A 16,954-nucleotide genomic window follows, 5' to 3' on the forward strand; every position below is an offset into this window, starting at 1 on the left:
AAAAAGTAGAAGCATACATTTGGTGATCGTGTTCCCATGATTTCATAGTTCACTATGGTTTAGCTGAAGACGAGGATGAAGCGATTTTTTGGTGGGTCAAATATATTAACAGTATTTTTTGTGCAAATTTTGAAATAATAGTAAACGAAAACTGTAATAATTATTTTATATTATAATAAAAAAATATATCAGAAATAAAGTAATGTAAAAATAAGTAAAAAATATCAGAAAATGTAAATATAGATAAGTGAATATAGAAAATGTACAAACGGTTAAATGAGAATCAGGGATGCGTATTTAAGCGAATAAACAACATTCATTCAAATTTTAATATTCAAAAACTGACTTCGTGCCTAAAAGTTACGCTGTATTGAGTACATCTGCTATTGTTCGTGTCTCGATTCTGCACAATTTGCAAAATTTACAAAATCAATCGTTATTCGTGAACATTTGGCTAAAAACGAAATGAATGCCATTCAGCAACCACCGAATTCACCTGATTTGGCTCCCTGTGGCTTTTTCCTATTCGAATGACTTAAGAAACCACGTTTCAATACCCGAGAAGAAATAATGGAATAATCGAAGATGGTGCTTATGGCCATACCGCAAATCGAATATAATAATTGTTTCAAGGATTGGATCAAGCGTTTGCTGCCGTCCAGTCCGCCTGCGACGGTTGGAGAACTTTTCGAGGATGAATCGAAGTTGCAACAGCTGTATCAGGTCGAGAATTCACAGAAACGTATAATAAGATTCCCAGTAAACTTCTATAGTTCACATTCAGGGCTCGGCAAAGTCATATTCAACTGAGGATAGTCAGGGGACTATGAAGCTATCTGCCTTCGCACTCAATTGGAAATGAGTTTTTGCTTCTTCCAGCGGTTTTTCTGTCAACATGAATCAACAGTCATTGGGGCGTTTTCGTTACTCTCTCCCCTACGACGTTCTGCGCTCATTTTATTCCTTACCGTCAAATGGACTTCACGGCATATTGCAGTGGCTCCCCCCAGACTGACTTCGTTTCTCTCTCTCTCTCTCATGTATCATGTATGCTGGTATCGATGTTTGAGTTCACGGTGGGTAAACAATGCAGCCGTCCATTAATGGTGTAACTACTTTTTCGTCTCAGTAATCAAGTTTTCGTTTCACTTTAAATGAGCGTTAAAACAAGATTGTCAGAATGGATCAAACCAAGAATCGCATTAGATTTCGAATCTCATTCAGGAGAAGGTAATCTAGAAAGCTTACATTCACAACACGTTCCGCACACTGAACGGATCCCACAATCCGTCAGTTTTAATCATGAATCAACTCGTATAATCTTGATAATATTTTCCGGATGAGGATGGCCCAAGCAGCGATGCCAGATGAGCTGACATCCCATCAGATGAGTTGCTTGCTTCAGCAACGAATTCTCATTTTTATGCTTCAGATGATAAAGGTTCCCGTTTCGTATACCAGCCACTACGACACTATAAATTTTTATTATAACACAGTCATTTTTCTCGCATCCACACTAACATCAGCTTCGAAACTGAGCTGAGAAACGGACGAGAAACGAGTGACATGAAGAGTTGTAGTTGTACGATTCCGGGGGGGGGGGGGGGGGGTGTTTTGAGAGAATGATAGACACTGGCCAGTGGTCTGTCATCGTTTCTCCTATTCCAGCGAGACGATTCTGTAGAAGGGTTATTTCCGATAAATGGTCTGTCATACTTTCCCGTTCCGGCATCTATAGCGAGATTAATCTTCTTATCGAGGATAATTTTCTACACATCGATTTCCTCTCATGGTGAGACTGCAAAGACCGTACTCGAAAAAATATGCAACTGATAAAAATAATCACCAAAATCTCATTTTATGTCGGAAATTTTCGAAACTCTCCGGGAATGAATAAATACATATTAGCTATGTTTTTGCAATGTTGGTTTGTACAACCTCCTCTCCTCGGCTAAATGCTCACACTCACAAGATCTTTTCGCCTTAGATTGAACATGAGAAAACAGTATTACACGCTACACATGAATGCCAAAATGACTCTCATGCAGTCTGATTCGAATCCTATATGAATAAAATTGGTGAGTTGGGGAAAAAATATTATTGTGATCAAGCCATAACTAATATTGGATCGTTATTTTGAAAAATCTGTAAATCTGTATGGAAACCTAAAAAATCTGTAATCTGTATCTACAGATTCTTGGTTTCAAAAAGACTGAAAAATCTGTATAAATATAGATTATTCTGTAGATATGGAAACCATGCCCCACCTTCTTTGCCTTCACGAGGTCGGTCGTCTTCGCTTTTCTTCCGCTACCAGATCGAATAGCATTGCAACTTTTGACAAAATCTTTCGATTTTCACAAGAACCGTTCTAATTTCCACCACCAGCCGTAACTGGGCCCATAACCTTTTTGTTAACGGAAGTTTGATTATGAAATACAGAAGTTATACGTAAACACGGAAATTCATGTTAAGAGTTTAGGACACGTTTCGATCTTCATACGATCTTAGTTGTTGTCCAGATAGTTTCTCTTTGCTTTTAGAATAAAGTGACAGTTACAGTCAAGGATGGAACAAAGGTAAATGATTAACTAATTAGACATTCGCCCGTCTTGAACCCTTTATAAGGCCGTGGTAACTATATTATAATAATAAGGCCGTGGTAACCACCCACTAAACAAAAATTTTTCGCTGTACTTGGAATATTTATTTCAGTTTAACCAAAAACCTCTAAAGGTATCTGGCAATATTCCAATTCTTTTGGGCTGCTAAAAATATACGATACCGATTTGGGAGTCATTTGTATGTAACAAAACCACGATTTTAGAGTGCCGGTAGAAAATTATGTTTAAATTCCTTTGAAAAAGCAACAAGTAGATAAGTTTTTCACGGTAATCGTACTGTTTAGGATCTACTGTTTTAGAACGTGCAGTTTTCCAATAAAATAAATGGTTTATTTGATGAAATAATAATTTTTTTTCTTCTTCTTTCTTCTTGAATGGCGTTAACGTTCCCTGTGGAACTTTTGCCGTCTCAACGTGTGCATTAACTAGCGTCATTTATTAATACTTAGTTGAGAGCCAAATTAAGCCAAATAACACGCCTTGAATGAATTCCGAGGGCAAGCTCTAGAATACGCGTGACCACAGTGCAAGTCGAATGAATTTTCTTTGACGAAAAATCCCCCGGCCAGAACGGGAATCGAACTCGAACACCCGGCATGATAATGTGAGACGCTAACCACTCGGCCACGGGTGCACTTAATTTTTTTCTTCGTAACTCTATTTTGAAAGAAAAATATTTTTTTCGCTGCTCTGGAAATATTGTTTTGATTCTTGCATAACCGAAGGCGCAAAAGTGAATTTACAAGGCAGCGGCAAACAGTGTTTCAGGGGCTAACGGGCAGAGGCAACTATATTGCCACCAATTATTTCAACCGTATCAATAGCTAATTTTACGGTTTTACGGTTCCATGCTGCTCGCTCTCAGCTCTCAAGAGCACTGAGAGCACAAGGCAGACAATCGGATATCCCTGTCCGTGATATCTTAGGTAGCCGTCATCCTGATCTTCTGCTTCATCTATACCTGTTCGTTGTGTCCCTGTTTCATATCCCTCCTATCCGATCTATAAACTTGTACTTAGTCGCGGCAATTCATACATACACTCTTTACAGATACACGGGCCAAAGGTTGTGCAGTCCACTGATCATTCAACAAGAGCCAAAGGTTGTACCGCTCATGACAACTCTACACGAGCTGAAGATTCTACTGCCCAGTGACTATTCTACCCTGGATTCCTCGAGTCAAGAGAGATGCACCACATATTACTAACATAGTCGAAAGACAAAAATTGAAGAATATTTCAAGGCCATCATAGCAGAAAAATACCGTCTCCACGAGATCAGATACTCGGACGGCTCAAAAGGACCATCGGGAGTTGGATTTGGGGTAAGCGATAATAATAATAGTCTGATTTCCAGCAAGAAACTCGCGGACATCTGCCAGGTCTTCTCGGCCGAAGTGGCCGGCATCTTCGAGGCAACTACAACTTCATCTTCCAAGCCGTTGTTGATCATCTCCGATTCGGCAAGTGCCATTGATGCCATCGGTGCGACCAGGTCCAAACATCCATGGGTACAGGCCATCAGGAAGAACATATTGCCCGACACTGTTCTCATGTAGGTCCCCGGACACAACGGCATCGCAGGGAATGAAGCGGCCGACCGGTTTGCCGGAATCGGTCACACCAGACCGTTCTTCACTCGGGATGTGCCGCTTGACGATGTGAAGTTGTGGATCACCAACTCTTTCCGCACCTTTTGAACCGAAAGGTCGTTTGCAGAGAAGGGGCAGTTCCTCAGAAAAGTCAAGGGCACGATTGTCAGGTTTGACGATGTTAAAGGAATGAGAGAACAACGAATCCTGTCCAGATTGAGGACCGATCACTGCTCGGTCTCACACGGATTCAATAGAGGACCCTTCCATCTACTCTGCGACCTCTGCCAAATCCACAACTCCGTCGAGCACTTCTTGTATGGTTGCCCGAAATTCGATGATCTGCGAAACCTGCATGGAATCAGCGGGAGTGTAAGAGACATCTTGAAGGACGATCCAGCAAGAGTAGCAGCGCTTGTCTGCTACCTAAAAGATGCCGAACTATTTTTTAAGATCTAGCGTCTGAACAATGGATCAGTCAAGAAGATCCTTGTTCCTTCCCCTCCACGATGAAGGGGAATAAGAACACGTCGGCATCTTCAACGGCATGGCTTCCTCTCCACTGGCCTGGAGCCATGGTCCGAGGACATCCATGCCATCTGGTCCAACAAGCAAACAGCAAGTTCTTTGTTAAGTCATGTCTCGCAAAAGGATTTATATGTGTTTAATTTTTACGTCCAATTTTTATGTGATAATTTTATGTGCAATCTGTTCCCAACGAAACCTTGCGGCAATGCCGTCGATAAAGAGGCGAACCAGCCTCTCAAATAAAGAATAAAAAAAAAACTAAAATTGTCAAAATATTGAACTCCCGGACCCGTCAGGCTAACGCCATATGTGCCTTATTAAATATATATTTTGGAAAAAAAAAGTAGAAGACAACAGCAGATGATTGAATATGGGTTGAAATATTTGAAAAATTAGGTATACATCTAATATGATCATTTTACTGCACTACTACACTATATTTTAGCCAGAAATCTTTTCATAAAAGCTTCTTATCATCCTGATAATGAAAAATTGATTATGAGTTACTTACCGCACAAAATGCTGGAAAATAAAGCTAAGGATGGCAAAATTGCTAGGCGGGAGCTTCCCGAGCAGCGACCGAAGGGCAATGAGCCGACAGCTCTTATCATTTTTCAATTCGATGCTATGACTGCTAATGGCCTGCAGTGGTCTCGAGCCGGCAATCTCCTCCAGTTCCGACATCATATCGGCACTGAACAGCGATGGCAGCCGCTTCGCGAAGAAATCCTTCAGTGCGGTGGCCACCGCATTGACGGGAATGTCCAGCTTCTCAATATCGAAGTCGACTTCTGTTCGGGAATATTATGAGTGATTATTCAAATTTTCATGTCATAACTTACCTTCTTCAAACTTTTGGTACAGAAGATCTACATGGGTCCTGTTGCCAGGCACTCGGTAGATACCCTCCGAGTCTAGGCCCTCCTGCTCGATAAATTTGACACATTTCTCCACAAACAGTGGCACCAGATTTTTATCCGACTGCTTGAAGCTAGCCAGAGTTGGCAGCTGCGGTACCGGTGGAGCATTCTTCGAATTTTTACCACCAGAGCTCTTCGAAGCTCGGCCGGCCATCTTCTTCGAGTTGCCATCGGAGTCCTTGGAATCTTTGGAGCTGCTCTTGTTGGGATCGATTTCTTTGCCGAACCAGTTCTTCTGCTTTGTCGTGATTAGCTTCTCCCGGTCACCCATCTTCGGGAGGACACCAAACTGGGCCAGAAGAAGAAACAACAAAATGTGAAACCTTGACAGACGGTTGTTTGATAAAAATACATACAATTGGTGAATTATTATCTCGAGGCGAGGACACATCGATGCTCGATTCATCCTCCTGCTTGTCCTTGTCCATGCCGATGTTCTTTTCGTTCTTCAGCTTTTGGTACATCATCGGCATACCGAGCGCCGAGCTCAGCTGTCCGCCTCCGGTTACTCCCATCATCATTGGTGGACCTCCACCGCCATCACCTCCGCCCCCTCCTCCGCCGCCACCACCGCCGAAGGGACCCAGGGGAATCTTTGGTGGTTGCACGGGAATTGCGATGCGCTTCTTACGGTGCCGTTTGTGAGTTTGTGGCTTTCGATTGATTTTGGAGTACCCATCAGTGGAACGTTTGCGCTCCAGCGAGCTCGAATCGCTCTCCGAATCCGAATACTCTGGAATGTTGAATACTGCAGGGAAAAAAATCAATTAAAAATTCAACGGAGAAATAGTCAAGTGAAAACTAACTTTGTTCCTTCTCCCTTCGTTGCCTAAGCTTATTTTTGCCCCCGGTCAGATCGATCCCCTGCTGGCCACCTCCGTCAACGATGGCACCTCGCTGCTGTCCACCGGAGAAGGTGGTAAATAATTGACTCGCGACGTTGTTGACGGCATCGCTGAAGGCGTCGTTTATCTGCTCGTAGCCAGCCTCATCCTCGTAGTCCTCGCTATCGTCTTCCGGAGCCGCCAGGGGTGCGTTCTCCAGCTGCTGCTGCTGTAGCTTCTTGGCCTTCTTTTTTTCCTTCTCACTCATCTGCTGCTGGCCACCGCCACCAACCATTCCTCCAACCTGGTTGCCCTGACTTTCGCCGCCTAGATTCATCCGCGCGATTGCCTCGTTCACAATGGCGAAGCTCTTCAGGTTCAGTTTGCCCGGCTGCTTGAGTGTCTGGCTCGGGCCCTTCGGGCGAATCTTCTTCGCGAACGAGGTCGGGTTCGGTCTTCGCCCCGTGGTAAAGGCATGGTGCGCATTAACATTCTTCCACAGGTCCTCGTTCTGCTTGTTGTCCTGCTTCGGGATGAGGAAGCCATCATCCAGCCAACCTGTGGGGTGTGTGAGAGATGTGTCGTTCAAACGGATTTTGTTTTGGTCTCAGACTATTGAGCATTAGGGTTTTTCTAGAATTAGTCGCAATACAATATCACGAGAGGAATGCTTTAGTTCTGGTTAACGGAAGTTTGGTGGGGATGTTCAGAAAAATTATGCGTGAAACACGGAAATTAATATTAAGACACGTTATTCTATCTTTTCCCGATCTTAGTTGTTGTCCAGTTATAGCGAAATCGTTTTTGAACCTGGGTTAGTTCAAACCTGACTCTGTAATGAAAGAACTTTTTCGGGTTCACGAATGAAGTGATTTTTTGGTGGGTCAAATATATTAACAGTATTTTTTGTGCAAATTTTGAAATAATAGTAAACGAAAACTGTGATAATTATTTTATATTATAATAAAAAAATATATCAGAAATAAAGTAATGTAAAAATAAGTAAAAAATATCAGAAAATGTAAATATAGATAAGTGAATATAGAAAATGTACAAACGGTTAAATGAGAATCAGGGATGGGTATTTAAGCGAATAAACAACATTCATTCTAATTTTAATATTCTAAAACTGACTTCGTGCCTAAAAGTTACGCTGTATTGAGTACATCTGCTATTGTTCGTGTCTCGATTCTGCACAATTTGCAAAATTTACAAAATCAATCGTTATTCGTGAACATTTGGCGAAATGAATGCCATTCAGCAACCACCGAATTCACCTGATTTGGCTCCCTGTGACTTTTTCCTATTTGAATGACGTTTCAATACCCGAGATGAAATAATGGAATAATCGAAGATGGTGCTTATGGCCATACCGCAAATCGAATATAATAATTGTTTCAAGGATTGGATCAAGCGCTGGCATAAGTGCGTTGCAGTCGAAGATGGGAAGTACTTTGAAGGGGACAGAATCGATATTGATGTATAATCTTGTGTTTTTCATTTTTTGTATAAATTTCGCGAACATTTTCATCAAGATGGTAGTATGAGTTATTTTCATTTGCGACATCAAATGTACAGTGCCGACATTAGAGAGCTACATTTGTGGTCCCCAGACCACAATTTGCTTCGGAATAACCCATCAGCTTTAGTGCAGATCCTTTGAATTGTAGTTCACAATCTATGGTCGCACGCAAATATCTGACGACACGTTTTGCTGCCGTCCAGTCCGCCTGCGACGGTTGGAGAACTTTTCGAGGATGAATCGAGAGAATGATAGACACTGGCCAGTGGTCTGTCATCGTTTCTCCTATTCCAGCGAGACGATTCTGTAGAAGGGTTATTTCCGATAAATGGTCTGTCATACTTTCCCGTTCCGGCATCTATAGCGAGATTAATCTTCTTATCGAGGATAATTTTCTACACATCGATTTCCTCTCATGGTGAGACTGCAAAGACCGTACTCGAAAAAATATGCAACTGATAAAAATAATCACCAAAATCTCATTTTATGTCGGAAATTTTCGAAACTCTCCGGGAATGAATAAATACATATTAGCTATGTGTTTGCAATGTTGGTTTGTACAACCTCCTCTCCTCGGCTAAATGCTCACACTCACAAGATCTTTTCGCCTTAGATTGAACATGAGAAAACAGTATTACACGCTACACATGAATGCCAAAATGACTCTCATGCAGTCTGATTCGAATCCTATATGAATAAAATTTGTGAGTTGAGAAAAAAATATTATTGTGATCAAGCCATAACTAATATTGGATCGTTATTTTGAAAAATCTGTAAATCTGTATGGAAACCTAAAAAATCTGTAATCTGTATCCACAGATTCTTGGTTTCAAAAAGACTGAAAAATCTGTATAAATATAGATTATTCTGTAGATATGGAAACCATGCCCCACCTTCTTTGCCTTCACGAGGTCGGTCGTCTTCGCTTTTCTTCCGCTACCAGATCGAATAGCATTGCAACTTTTGACAAAATCTTTCGATTTTCACAAGAACCGTTCTAATTTCCACCACCAGCCGTAACTGGGCCCATAACCTTTTTGTTAACGGAAGTTTGATTATGAAATACAGAAGTTATACGTAAACACGGAAATTCATGTTAAGAGTTTAGGACACGTTTCGATCTTCATACGATCTTAGTTGTTGTCCAGATAGTTTCTCTTTGCTTTTAGAATAAAGTGACAGTTACAGTCAAGGATGGAACAAAGGTAAATGATTAACTAATTAGAAATTCTGATGAGGCAAACATTTAGTAGTGGTGATGTACGGGAGGTAGATAGAGTATTAGAAAGATAACCTGAATCGTATGTGTTGATCGAGTCCTTGGATCCACTGACGTCCGCTGTTTGGGTGAGATGAAAGAAAACGGAGAGATGGCGTAGAAAATGATGTTTTGGATTAGTGTTTCCGTGAATGCGCATTAGAGTTTTAGAGATAGAGACACAGACCCGCCATCGCCCGCCCAGCCACCGTTAGAGTTAATATATGAATAGTTGGATGAATGAGCGATGCCCTGGGGAATGAAGGAGAGTGAGGGATGCAGCTGACTTACAGTTAATTTCCTCCAGACTGCTTTGCGATTGCGAAACGGTATTCGCTTTTAGCTGCCGCAGAATTGAGGACGGTGTTAGTAGGTGATCTGGTGGCGCCGGCTCTGGCGGAGTTGTTGGAGGCGGATATATCTGGAAGCCCTGGTTGCTTCCACCCTTATCGAAGTCACTGCTATCCTCGTAGTAATACATATTGGAATACTGCTGCTGGTGTTGCTTCAGGTTGTCCAGGTCGTCCAACGAGTTGATCGAACGGTTGTCGAAGAGCATTTTCTGCTGCTGGTGGCCATGAGGATGCTGCCCGCGGTACGTCGTGGACGAACCATTGATGAGATAGCTTTCGTAGCGTGGTGGAGGTTGCGGAGCTTGCTGGTGATGATGGTGCATCGAGTGTTCCATCGTTCCTTCGCCAGAATCAATGGTAAGGGGCTCCTCCATGTTGAATGCGTGTTCGATTTCGGGCTTCTTATCCCATACTTCCTTGAGGAAGGGTGCGAAGGAGGCAAACTTAAACTGGTTATCGTCATCGGAGGCCGTTGCAAAGTGGGCACGCAGTTTATCTGCAATAGCATTGCCTTCGGTGATTAGCATTTGGGACACTTCGTTGTTGAAGAAAGCATTGACACCGCCCTGCTCCGATACCGACACAATCTGCATGGGAAGATTTGGAATGTTTAACGAGAAGGCGCTCAATGTTGACAGAGACGCTTTCCGTTTACTGGAATACAGCAGAATAAAACCGTGGATGAGGTCATCCCGAAATGCATTCGCCCCATGGTAGGAAGACAAAATCAACTCCACCCGTCGCTTAGAATCGCCCAGAAACATTTCGAATATAATATTTCGCTCTCCGGCGTTGATGCAGGACTGTTCGATCATCATCGAACTCAGCAAGTTTTCGATGGAGAATGGGTCTCCACAGAAAATGCACAAAATTATTCTCAAATCGGGAATATCGGCTAGATTCATACCGTACTTCAGCTCCTCGAACGGGATCGAGTCGATCACGCTGTTCAGCGTGGTATCCACAAACTTTGTCTCCTGACCCGAAGCGAAAAACTCGTTTTCATCGATAAACACGCAATGCAATCTTTCCGCGAGGGACTGTCCATCGCTCTGCAGCTGCTGCAGAGTACTCTCGCTATTCTTCTCATCACTCATAAACACAATGTGCAAATTGTTTACACTATCCTTGAAATCCATATTATCAGCCAACAATCGATCCAGCACCTCGAAGATGTAGGTAAATGTCTGCCTGTTGGAGTAGCAACAGATAAGCCCCTTCGATGCCAGGTCAAACGAAAACGAATCGTTCTCCCGATTGATGGTCTCAATGTTGAGTCCGTAAATCTGTCCATCCACGATGTACTCCCCGTTGTCGTTGCAGTGCTGGTGCACCTTGTCAATGAAATCGTTCGCAATGTAATCCAACCCGATCACTATCAGGTTCAGCTGCAGTTGGCCGTCCTTCTGGATGAACCTCGGGTTCGGTAGACTGTGAAATAACAAACAGACAAATTCATAGCCTCATCCAAAAACATGAAAACGAAACCAAAACTCACTTCTGATTGGCGATAAGTATCCGCTCGATCAACGCATCCATGCAGTTCGGGAACGCCGGGCAGTGCTCCCGGATTGGGCAGTGCACAAAACCCAGATGCTGGAACAGCATCAGCTTCCGGTCCTGATCGAGCCGATCGAGCAGCTTGTAGCGCAAATCCTCCTGCAGCACGTCAGTGATCTCCTTCACATCGTTCTGAGTGATCGTCCCCGACGGTTCGATGTTCTTGAAGTGGTAGAACAGATCCGCGTGCTCCATCAGCAGCTCCTGGAAGTTGTGTTTGGCGGTTTCGATCAGCTCCCGCTGGTGGTTGTCGTAGATCTGCTGGCAGTCGTGCTCGGACAGGGCCTCGAAACACTCGCGACCCATGAACAGTACCCGCACCTCGGACAGCTGCTTCCCAGGTGTCACATATCCGGTTTCCTCCAGCAGCTTCTTGAACTGCTTCTTCCATCTGTTTTGTTTTAAGAAATGAGACAGATATGTTAAATGTGTTACAAACGGATGCATTACACTGCTACTGCTGCATTAAAGTGTCTGAAAATCACAATCACCTCTTTGGCATCCTTTTGATATTAGGAGTTAGTAGTGGTTAGCGCATGGCAGTAGTATTTTTTGTTTGATTAGTTTTCACAACACAACGCAAGCCAAGACAGGGAGTAGATACAAGAGAAATAGAGAGATTTCTGTTAGATTCAAACAAAATACACTCGCATCAAATAGGTAGAAAAACCACAGACCACAATCTACACAGGCGTATCACAATGTTTGACAAGCGTACTCTAAAACTACTTCTACTAGCAAGCTGAAGTTACCGCAACAGGGAAATCTTAATCATTCACTCACAAAGCTAGCCCTCTGCACACAAAGCAATGTATTCTCTCAAGGAAATGTTCGGACGTGGAGTGCAGGAGATGTGTTCTGATACGCAAGTTGTTCTTCAAAGGTACTACGTTCCATAATTGCATCATTTTTAAAAATGATTTGGAGATTGAAATTTTAATTTTATTCCACAATCTACAATTTTTATTGTTGAACCACTTCCGTATCGGGAGCGACATATTCAGGATTCCCTCTATTTTCTAGTACTTCCAGAATTGCTTAATTCACCGTTGGTTTCTTCTTATCGGATTCTCCCGGCAGTCCGAACGATAACACGCTTCATCTGCCCATAACACTTGCATTAAAAAAATGGACGAATTTTACTAATTTTTCATGCGTTCACCTTAACATAGGGTGATGAGACCAGTTGTGCATCGTCAATCACAATCACCCATAAGTTTCCAAACAAAATTTGACAGCGCTATCAGTTGAACTAGGGAAGTTATGGTGAAAAAAGTGAAGCAACTGCGCTTCATGGTTTGTGCGTACTGAGAGCTCCATCCCATTGCGAAGGAAGTGGACATCGTCAAGTACTTCGAGTCCGCCGGATACGTCCGTTCCTGTATCTATTATATCCTTACTCTTCTGGAAAAGATCGTGAGCATTGAACGAAGGCCTGGTTCCGGTTGTCCGGCGAAACGTAAGTCAAGACCGGCCGTGTCGTTACAGCAATAGAATTAATTTTTCTCCGGCGAAGCGGAACTTCGCGGTCGTCAAGGACGACGAGATGTATTTAAAGCCAGTTACTTTTCGAAAACCAGCGATTGGGGAGAGACCCACCTGACCGTCCTTAATAACACGATCCTGCAGCGGGTGGGCATGGCAAAACAATCCTGGTTGGCGTGAACGACTGGAGGTCCCCAACGGTTTCAGGACCAACTCTCAAGCCGGAGTCGACGGTCTGCTAGGATACGGACGGATAATCAGGCGTTGGATTTGAGGTAAGCGATGGTAAGCGAAGGTTGATTTCCAGCAAGAAACTCGCGGACATCTGCCAGGTCTTCTCGGCCGAGGTGGCCGACATTTTTGAGGTTACCACAATTCTATTTCCCAAGCCACTACTGGTCGTCTCCGATTTGTCGAGTGTTATTGATGCCCATGGGTACAAGCCCTATTGATCGACACTGTGCTCATATGAGCTCCCGGACACAGCGGCATCGCAGAGAATGAAGCGGTTGATCGATTTAATGGAATCGCTCACATCGGACTGTTTTCCAAACGGAAGTTACCGCTTGACACCGCGAAGTTCCACCAACATTTTGGACCGAAAGGTGGTTCACAGTTCTCTGCAGGGCAATCCCCATGGAATGCTAAGACGCGTCTACATTACGCCAATCGGCCTTGGCCGCCCGGTAAAGCCGACTAAATGTGGACGTGCCGAAACCCGACTCGAATCAAACCGATCCCAACCCGAAACAAGTGGGTCCGGTTCGAGAAAGTCGAACCAAAACAAAACGAAGTAAATTAGCGTTGACGACATTGTGCTTCGTGTGTTCGTGACGGCTTCGAGCATCCGATGGGGCGTCCACATTACATAAAGAAGTATCTCAAATGACGATTTTCCCAGGCTTCTCAGTTTAGAAGTACGTTTTAGGGAAACATTCCGGTCTGCAAAACGACAAGCGAGTACAAAAGTACTCAACACCAAAAAATACCCCCGACTTGCATGTATTTGCAAAGCAGATTCCCCCAACCACATTGATTTTGAAGTGTGAACAAGAATACCCCCGACTTGTATGTCTATTTGCAAAGCGGATTTCCACAAGTACATATATTTTGAAGTCTGTGTTGGGGAAACCGTAAATCGGGTCAATCAAAACTTGGCAGTTAGGTCGTTTAGATAACGCTTGACATTTTACAGTTATACAATTGTTCATCTCATGAAAAATAACATTTTATTAATTGTGATAGACGCGTAGAAATATTTCCTATCAATTGATGCAGACATCTTTCCGATCTGTTAAGAAATGTTCGAGTTATAAGCATTCGAAATACGGGTATCGGCAGAACAAATGTATGGGAAAAAAGGAAGTTCTTCCAGTTTTCATGAATTTAAACAGTTTAGAGATTAGCGAATTGTAATGTATAGCATATCAAACAAATCTTTCCGAGAATTTCCGGTTCGATTGGTATGCAAATCATGAGAATTCGTTCACAGTGAAAATAGTTATTAACGCTAACTTTTTTTCATAAAAACGTGACCTGTTTTCTGATTTAGCGCCCTTCCTAAAAGAAGTAATTCTACGTCAAAAAATCTTCATGGTCTAAGGTGTGAATAATGGATCAACCCTCCGAGATGAAGCGGAATAAGAACATTTTAGCACCTTCAACGGCACGACATCCTCTCCACTAGCCTGGAGCCATGGCCTGAGAACATCCTTGCCCTCTGGGCCAACTAACAAAACAAGCGTGGAAACACTAGTGTTTTTTTGTTAGATTATGTTCCAAAGTTTTATTTTATATTTATTTAATTTTTATATTATTTCAAGTCCAATTTTTATGTAACCATTTCTGTTACATAATTTGTTTTAATAAAACCATGCGACAATGCGGAAACCACTTTTCGGGTTTGACCCGTACTACCTCTGTTATTATGTCGTACACAACTCTTTTATGCTGTGCATAAATTTTATTATGTGTACCGGTCAGTTTCTTCGATTTTACAACAGATGGCGTAACTTGATTATTATTCTAGTGAATCAAATTTCCAGACATTCGTTGGAAAGCTACTGTCATTGCGCGTCTTTTTCAGTATATGTCAAAAAGTTGAAGTGTAAACCACATAGTTTTTTGCCACTTCGAATATGTCGAATTTCGTACCAATGAGAGTGATTTTGTGAGGAGTGTTATTTCATTTCATCAAAATGAAGAAAAAAGCTGCGGAAAGTCATCGCATTTTGATGGAAGTTTATGGAGACCATGCTCCAACTGAGCGAACGTGTCAGACGTGGTTTGTGCGGTTTAAAAGTAGTAATTTTGACTTGGAAGACGAAGAACGTTCCGGACCGCCAAAAAAGTTTGAAGATGAAGAATTGGAGGCTTTACTTGATCAAGATCCGTCACAAACGCAACAAGAACTTGCAGATACAATTGAAGTAGCTGAGCAAATCATATCCGATCGTTTGACAGCAATGAGAATGATCCGAAAGATAGGACATTGGGTGCCGTATGAATTGAAACCACGAGACGTCGAACGCCGTTTTTTTACGTGCGGACAACTGCTCCAACGGTATAAAAGAAACGGGGGACCTCTACCGACGACAATTGATGCGTTTGAACCGTGCACTGAAGGAAAAACGGTCACAATACGAGCAAAGACACGATAAAGTTATTTTGTAGCACGACAATGCTCGGCCGCATATCGCGAAACCGGTCAAAGCATACTTGAAAACGCTCAAATGGGAGTTCCTATCCCACTCGCTGTATTCTCCAGACATTGCTCCGTCCGATTACTACCTTTTTCGATCGATGCAATATGGTTTGGTTGACCAGCATTTCTCCAATTTTGATGAAGCCAAAAATTGGATCGATTCGTGGTTAGCCGACAAACCGGCCGATTATATCCGCAAAGGGATCCGTGAATTGCCAGAAAGATGGGAATAAGCTGTGACTAGCGATGGGCAATACTTTGAATTTTAATACTAATACCCCAAAACTGCAAACTGCCGCCATCCGAACGTCTCGAAGAAACTTCCCAACATCCTACGAACGCAAACACAAACATACGCATACCATCACAACACACCACGCAAATTGGTTGCCCTCTACTTACTCCAACCGCTTCTGTTCCTGCTGCAGCTCGTTCATGTGATTCCGGAAGACGGTCTCCGCTTCCGGCGTGTTGAGCACATCCAACGGTATCCGACTCTCGTCCTCCATGTCGCTCATATCGCTCAGCTCGGCCCAGCTGCCACCCCGTTCGACTGCATCAAAGAAATACTGCTCGTACTCAACGTGACTCTGGAAGTAGGCCCGCACCGATTGCCAATCATTAAAAGCGTCCAGCTCCAGGTTAATACTGTTCATGTCGGGCAGGATTTCCTGCAGCACACAGCCAAACGATTCCATGTATCGCTGAAGCTTCAACGCCTGGTAATCTTCGCGGAGTTTCTTGATGTGTCGACGGAATATCCGCTGGCCAGCCTCTTTGCCGAACAGCTCGAGGAAATCGAGCCACTCCTTGTGGTTCGAGAGCTTCTTGAACGAGCTGACCCAGGTCGACCGGTGGTCGGTGATTTGGGTGCGTATTAGGCGGGTTACATATTCGGAGCTGGCGTTCAGCAGGTCGGTTCGATGTTTGGCCGCTTCCGCGTACGATACAATCTTCGAACGCTGCTTCGCCTTGTCAATCATCTGCGCGAGCACGATGAACGCCTGGTCGACGTTGATGCTTTCGTGTGCGGACGTTTCAATCATCACAATCTGTCCCTTGTACTCTTTGCGGGAGCAGATCTTCTCCGCCTCCCGGATGTACAGTTCGTTGGCATCGTCGTTCTTTGTCGTCACCAGCACAACCGGTTTTTTGTTCTTCAGAATGTTGTTGATGATTTGCGTGACAAACTCGACCTGCTTCTCGACGGTCCTGTTCGGGACCACACTGACGTCGAAAACGCACACGAACCCATCCACCAGGAACCGCCCTTCCGCGAGCACTATTTCCTCGTACTCGTGCTCGATACCGAGCTGACTTTTGCAGATGTATTTCAGTTTTTCCTGCGAGCACAGCCGGATTGCCGTGCATCGCTTGCTGTAGGGCTCCATCTTGCCCACCTTGAAGGGCTGAAACGTGGCATCGTCCACGAACTCGGTCTGCTCGACCACATTGAAATTGTACTCGACTCCCTCGTCGGAGGTTTTGCGGACCTCGCCCCAGTACAAGAAGTGGTCGTTGTTAACGACCCGGCCACTGAAGTCGGACTGTAGGAACAATGGGAAGAAAATGAGAATCAGAAAGT

General features: G+C 43.6%; 1 protein-coding gene across 8 annotated transcripts in view; it reads right to left on the bottom strand.

Moving 5' to 3' along the window:
* LOC129764985 (rho GTPase-activating protein 190) overlaps nucleotides 1-16,954 on the bottom strand; it is a 70,932-nt gene that overhangs the window by 9,915 nt on the left and 44,063 nt on the right. For 7 of the 8 annotated variants that reach the window (XM_055764721.1, XM_055764730.1, XM_055764704.1 and 4 more), the window contains exons 4-11: nucleotides 15,772-16,916; nucleotides 11,119-11,571; nucleotides 9,559-11,051; nucleotides 9,304-9,348; nucleotides 6,470-7,045; nucleotides 6,020-6,411; nucleotides 5,586-5,952; nucleotides 5,255-5,534 (exon numbers count right to left, since the gene is read on the bottom strand). In XM_055764721.1, the coding sequence (XP_055620696.1) occupies nucleotides 5,255-5,534; nucleotides 5,586-5,952; nucleotides 6,020-6,411; nucleotides 6,470-7,045; nucleotides 9,304-9,348; nucleotides 9,559-11,051; nucleotides 11,119-11,571; nucleotides 15,772-16,916 (4,751 nt within the window). The remainder of the gene's footprint in view (nucleotides 1-5,254; nucleotides 5,535-5,585; nucleotides 5,953-6,019; nucleotides 6,412-6,469; nucleotides 7,046-9,303; nucleotides 9,349-9,558; nucleotides 11,052-11,118; nucleotides 11,572-15,771; nucleotides 16,917-16,954) is intronic. The other variant, XM_055764764.1, reaches the window with a different exon arrangement.

This window comes from Toxorhynchites rutilus, chromosome 1 (genome assembly GCF_029784135.1).
Source record: "Toxorhynchites rutilus septentrionalis strain SRP chromosome 1, ASM2978413v1, whole genome shotgun sequence".
Lineage (NCBI taxonomy): Eukaryota > Metazoa > Arthropoda > Insecta > Diptera > Culicidae > Toxorhynchites > Toxorhynchites rutilus.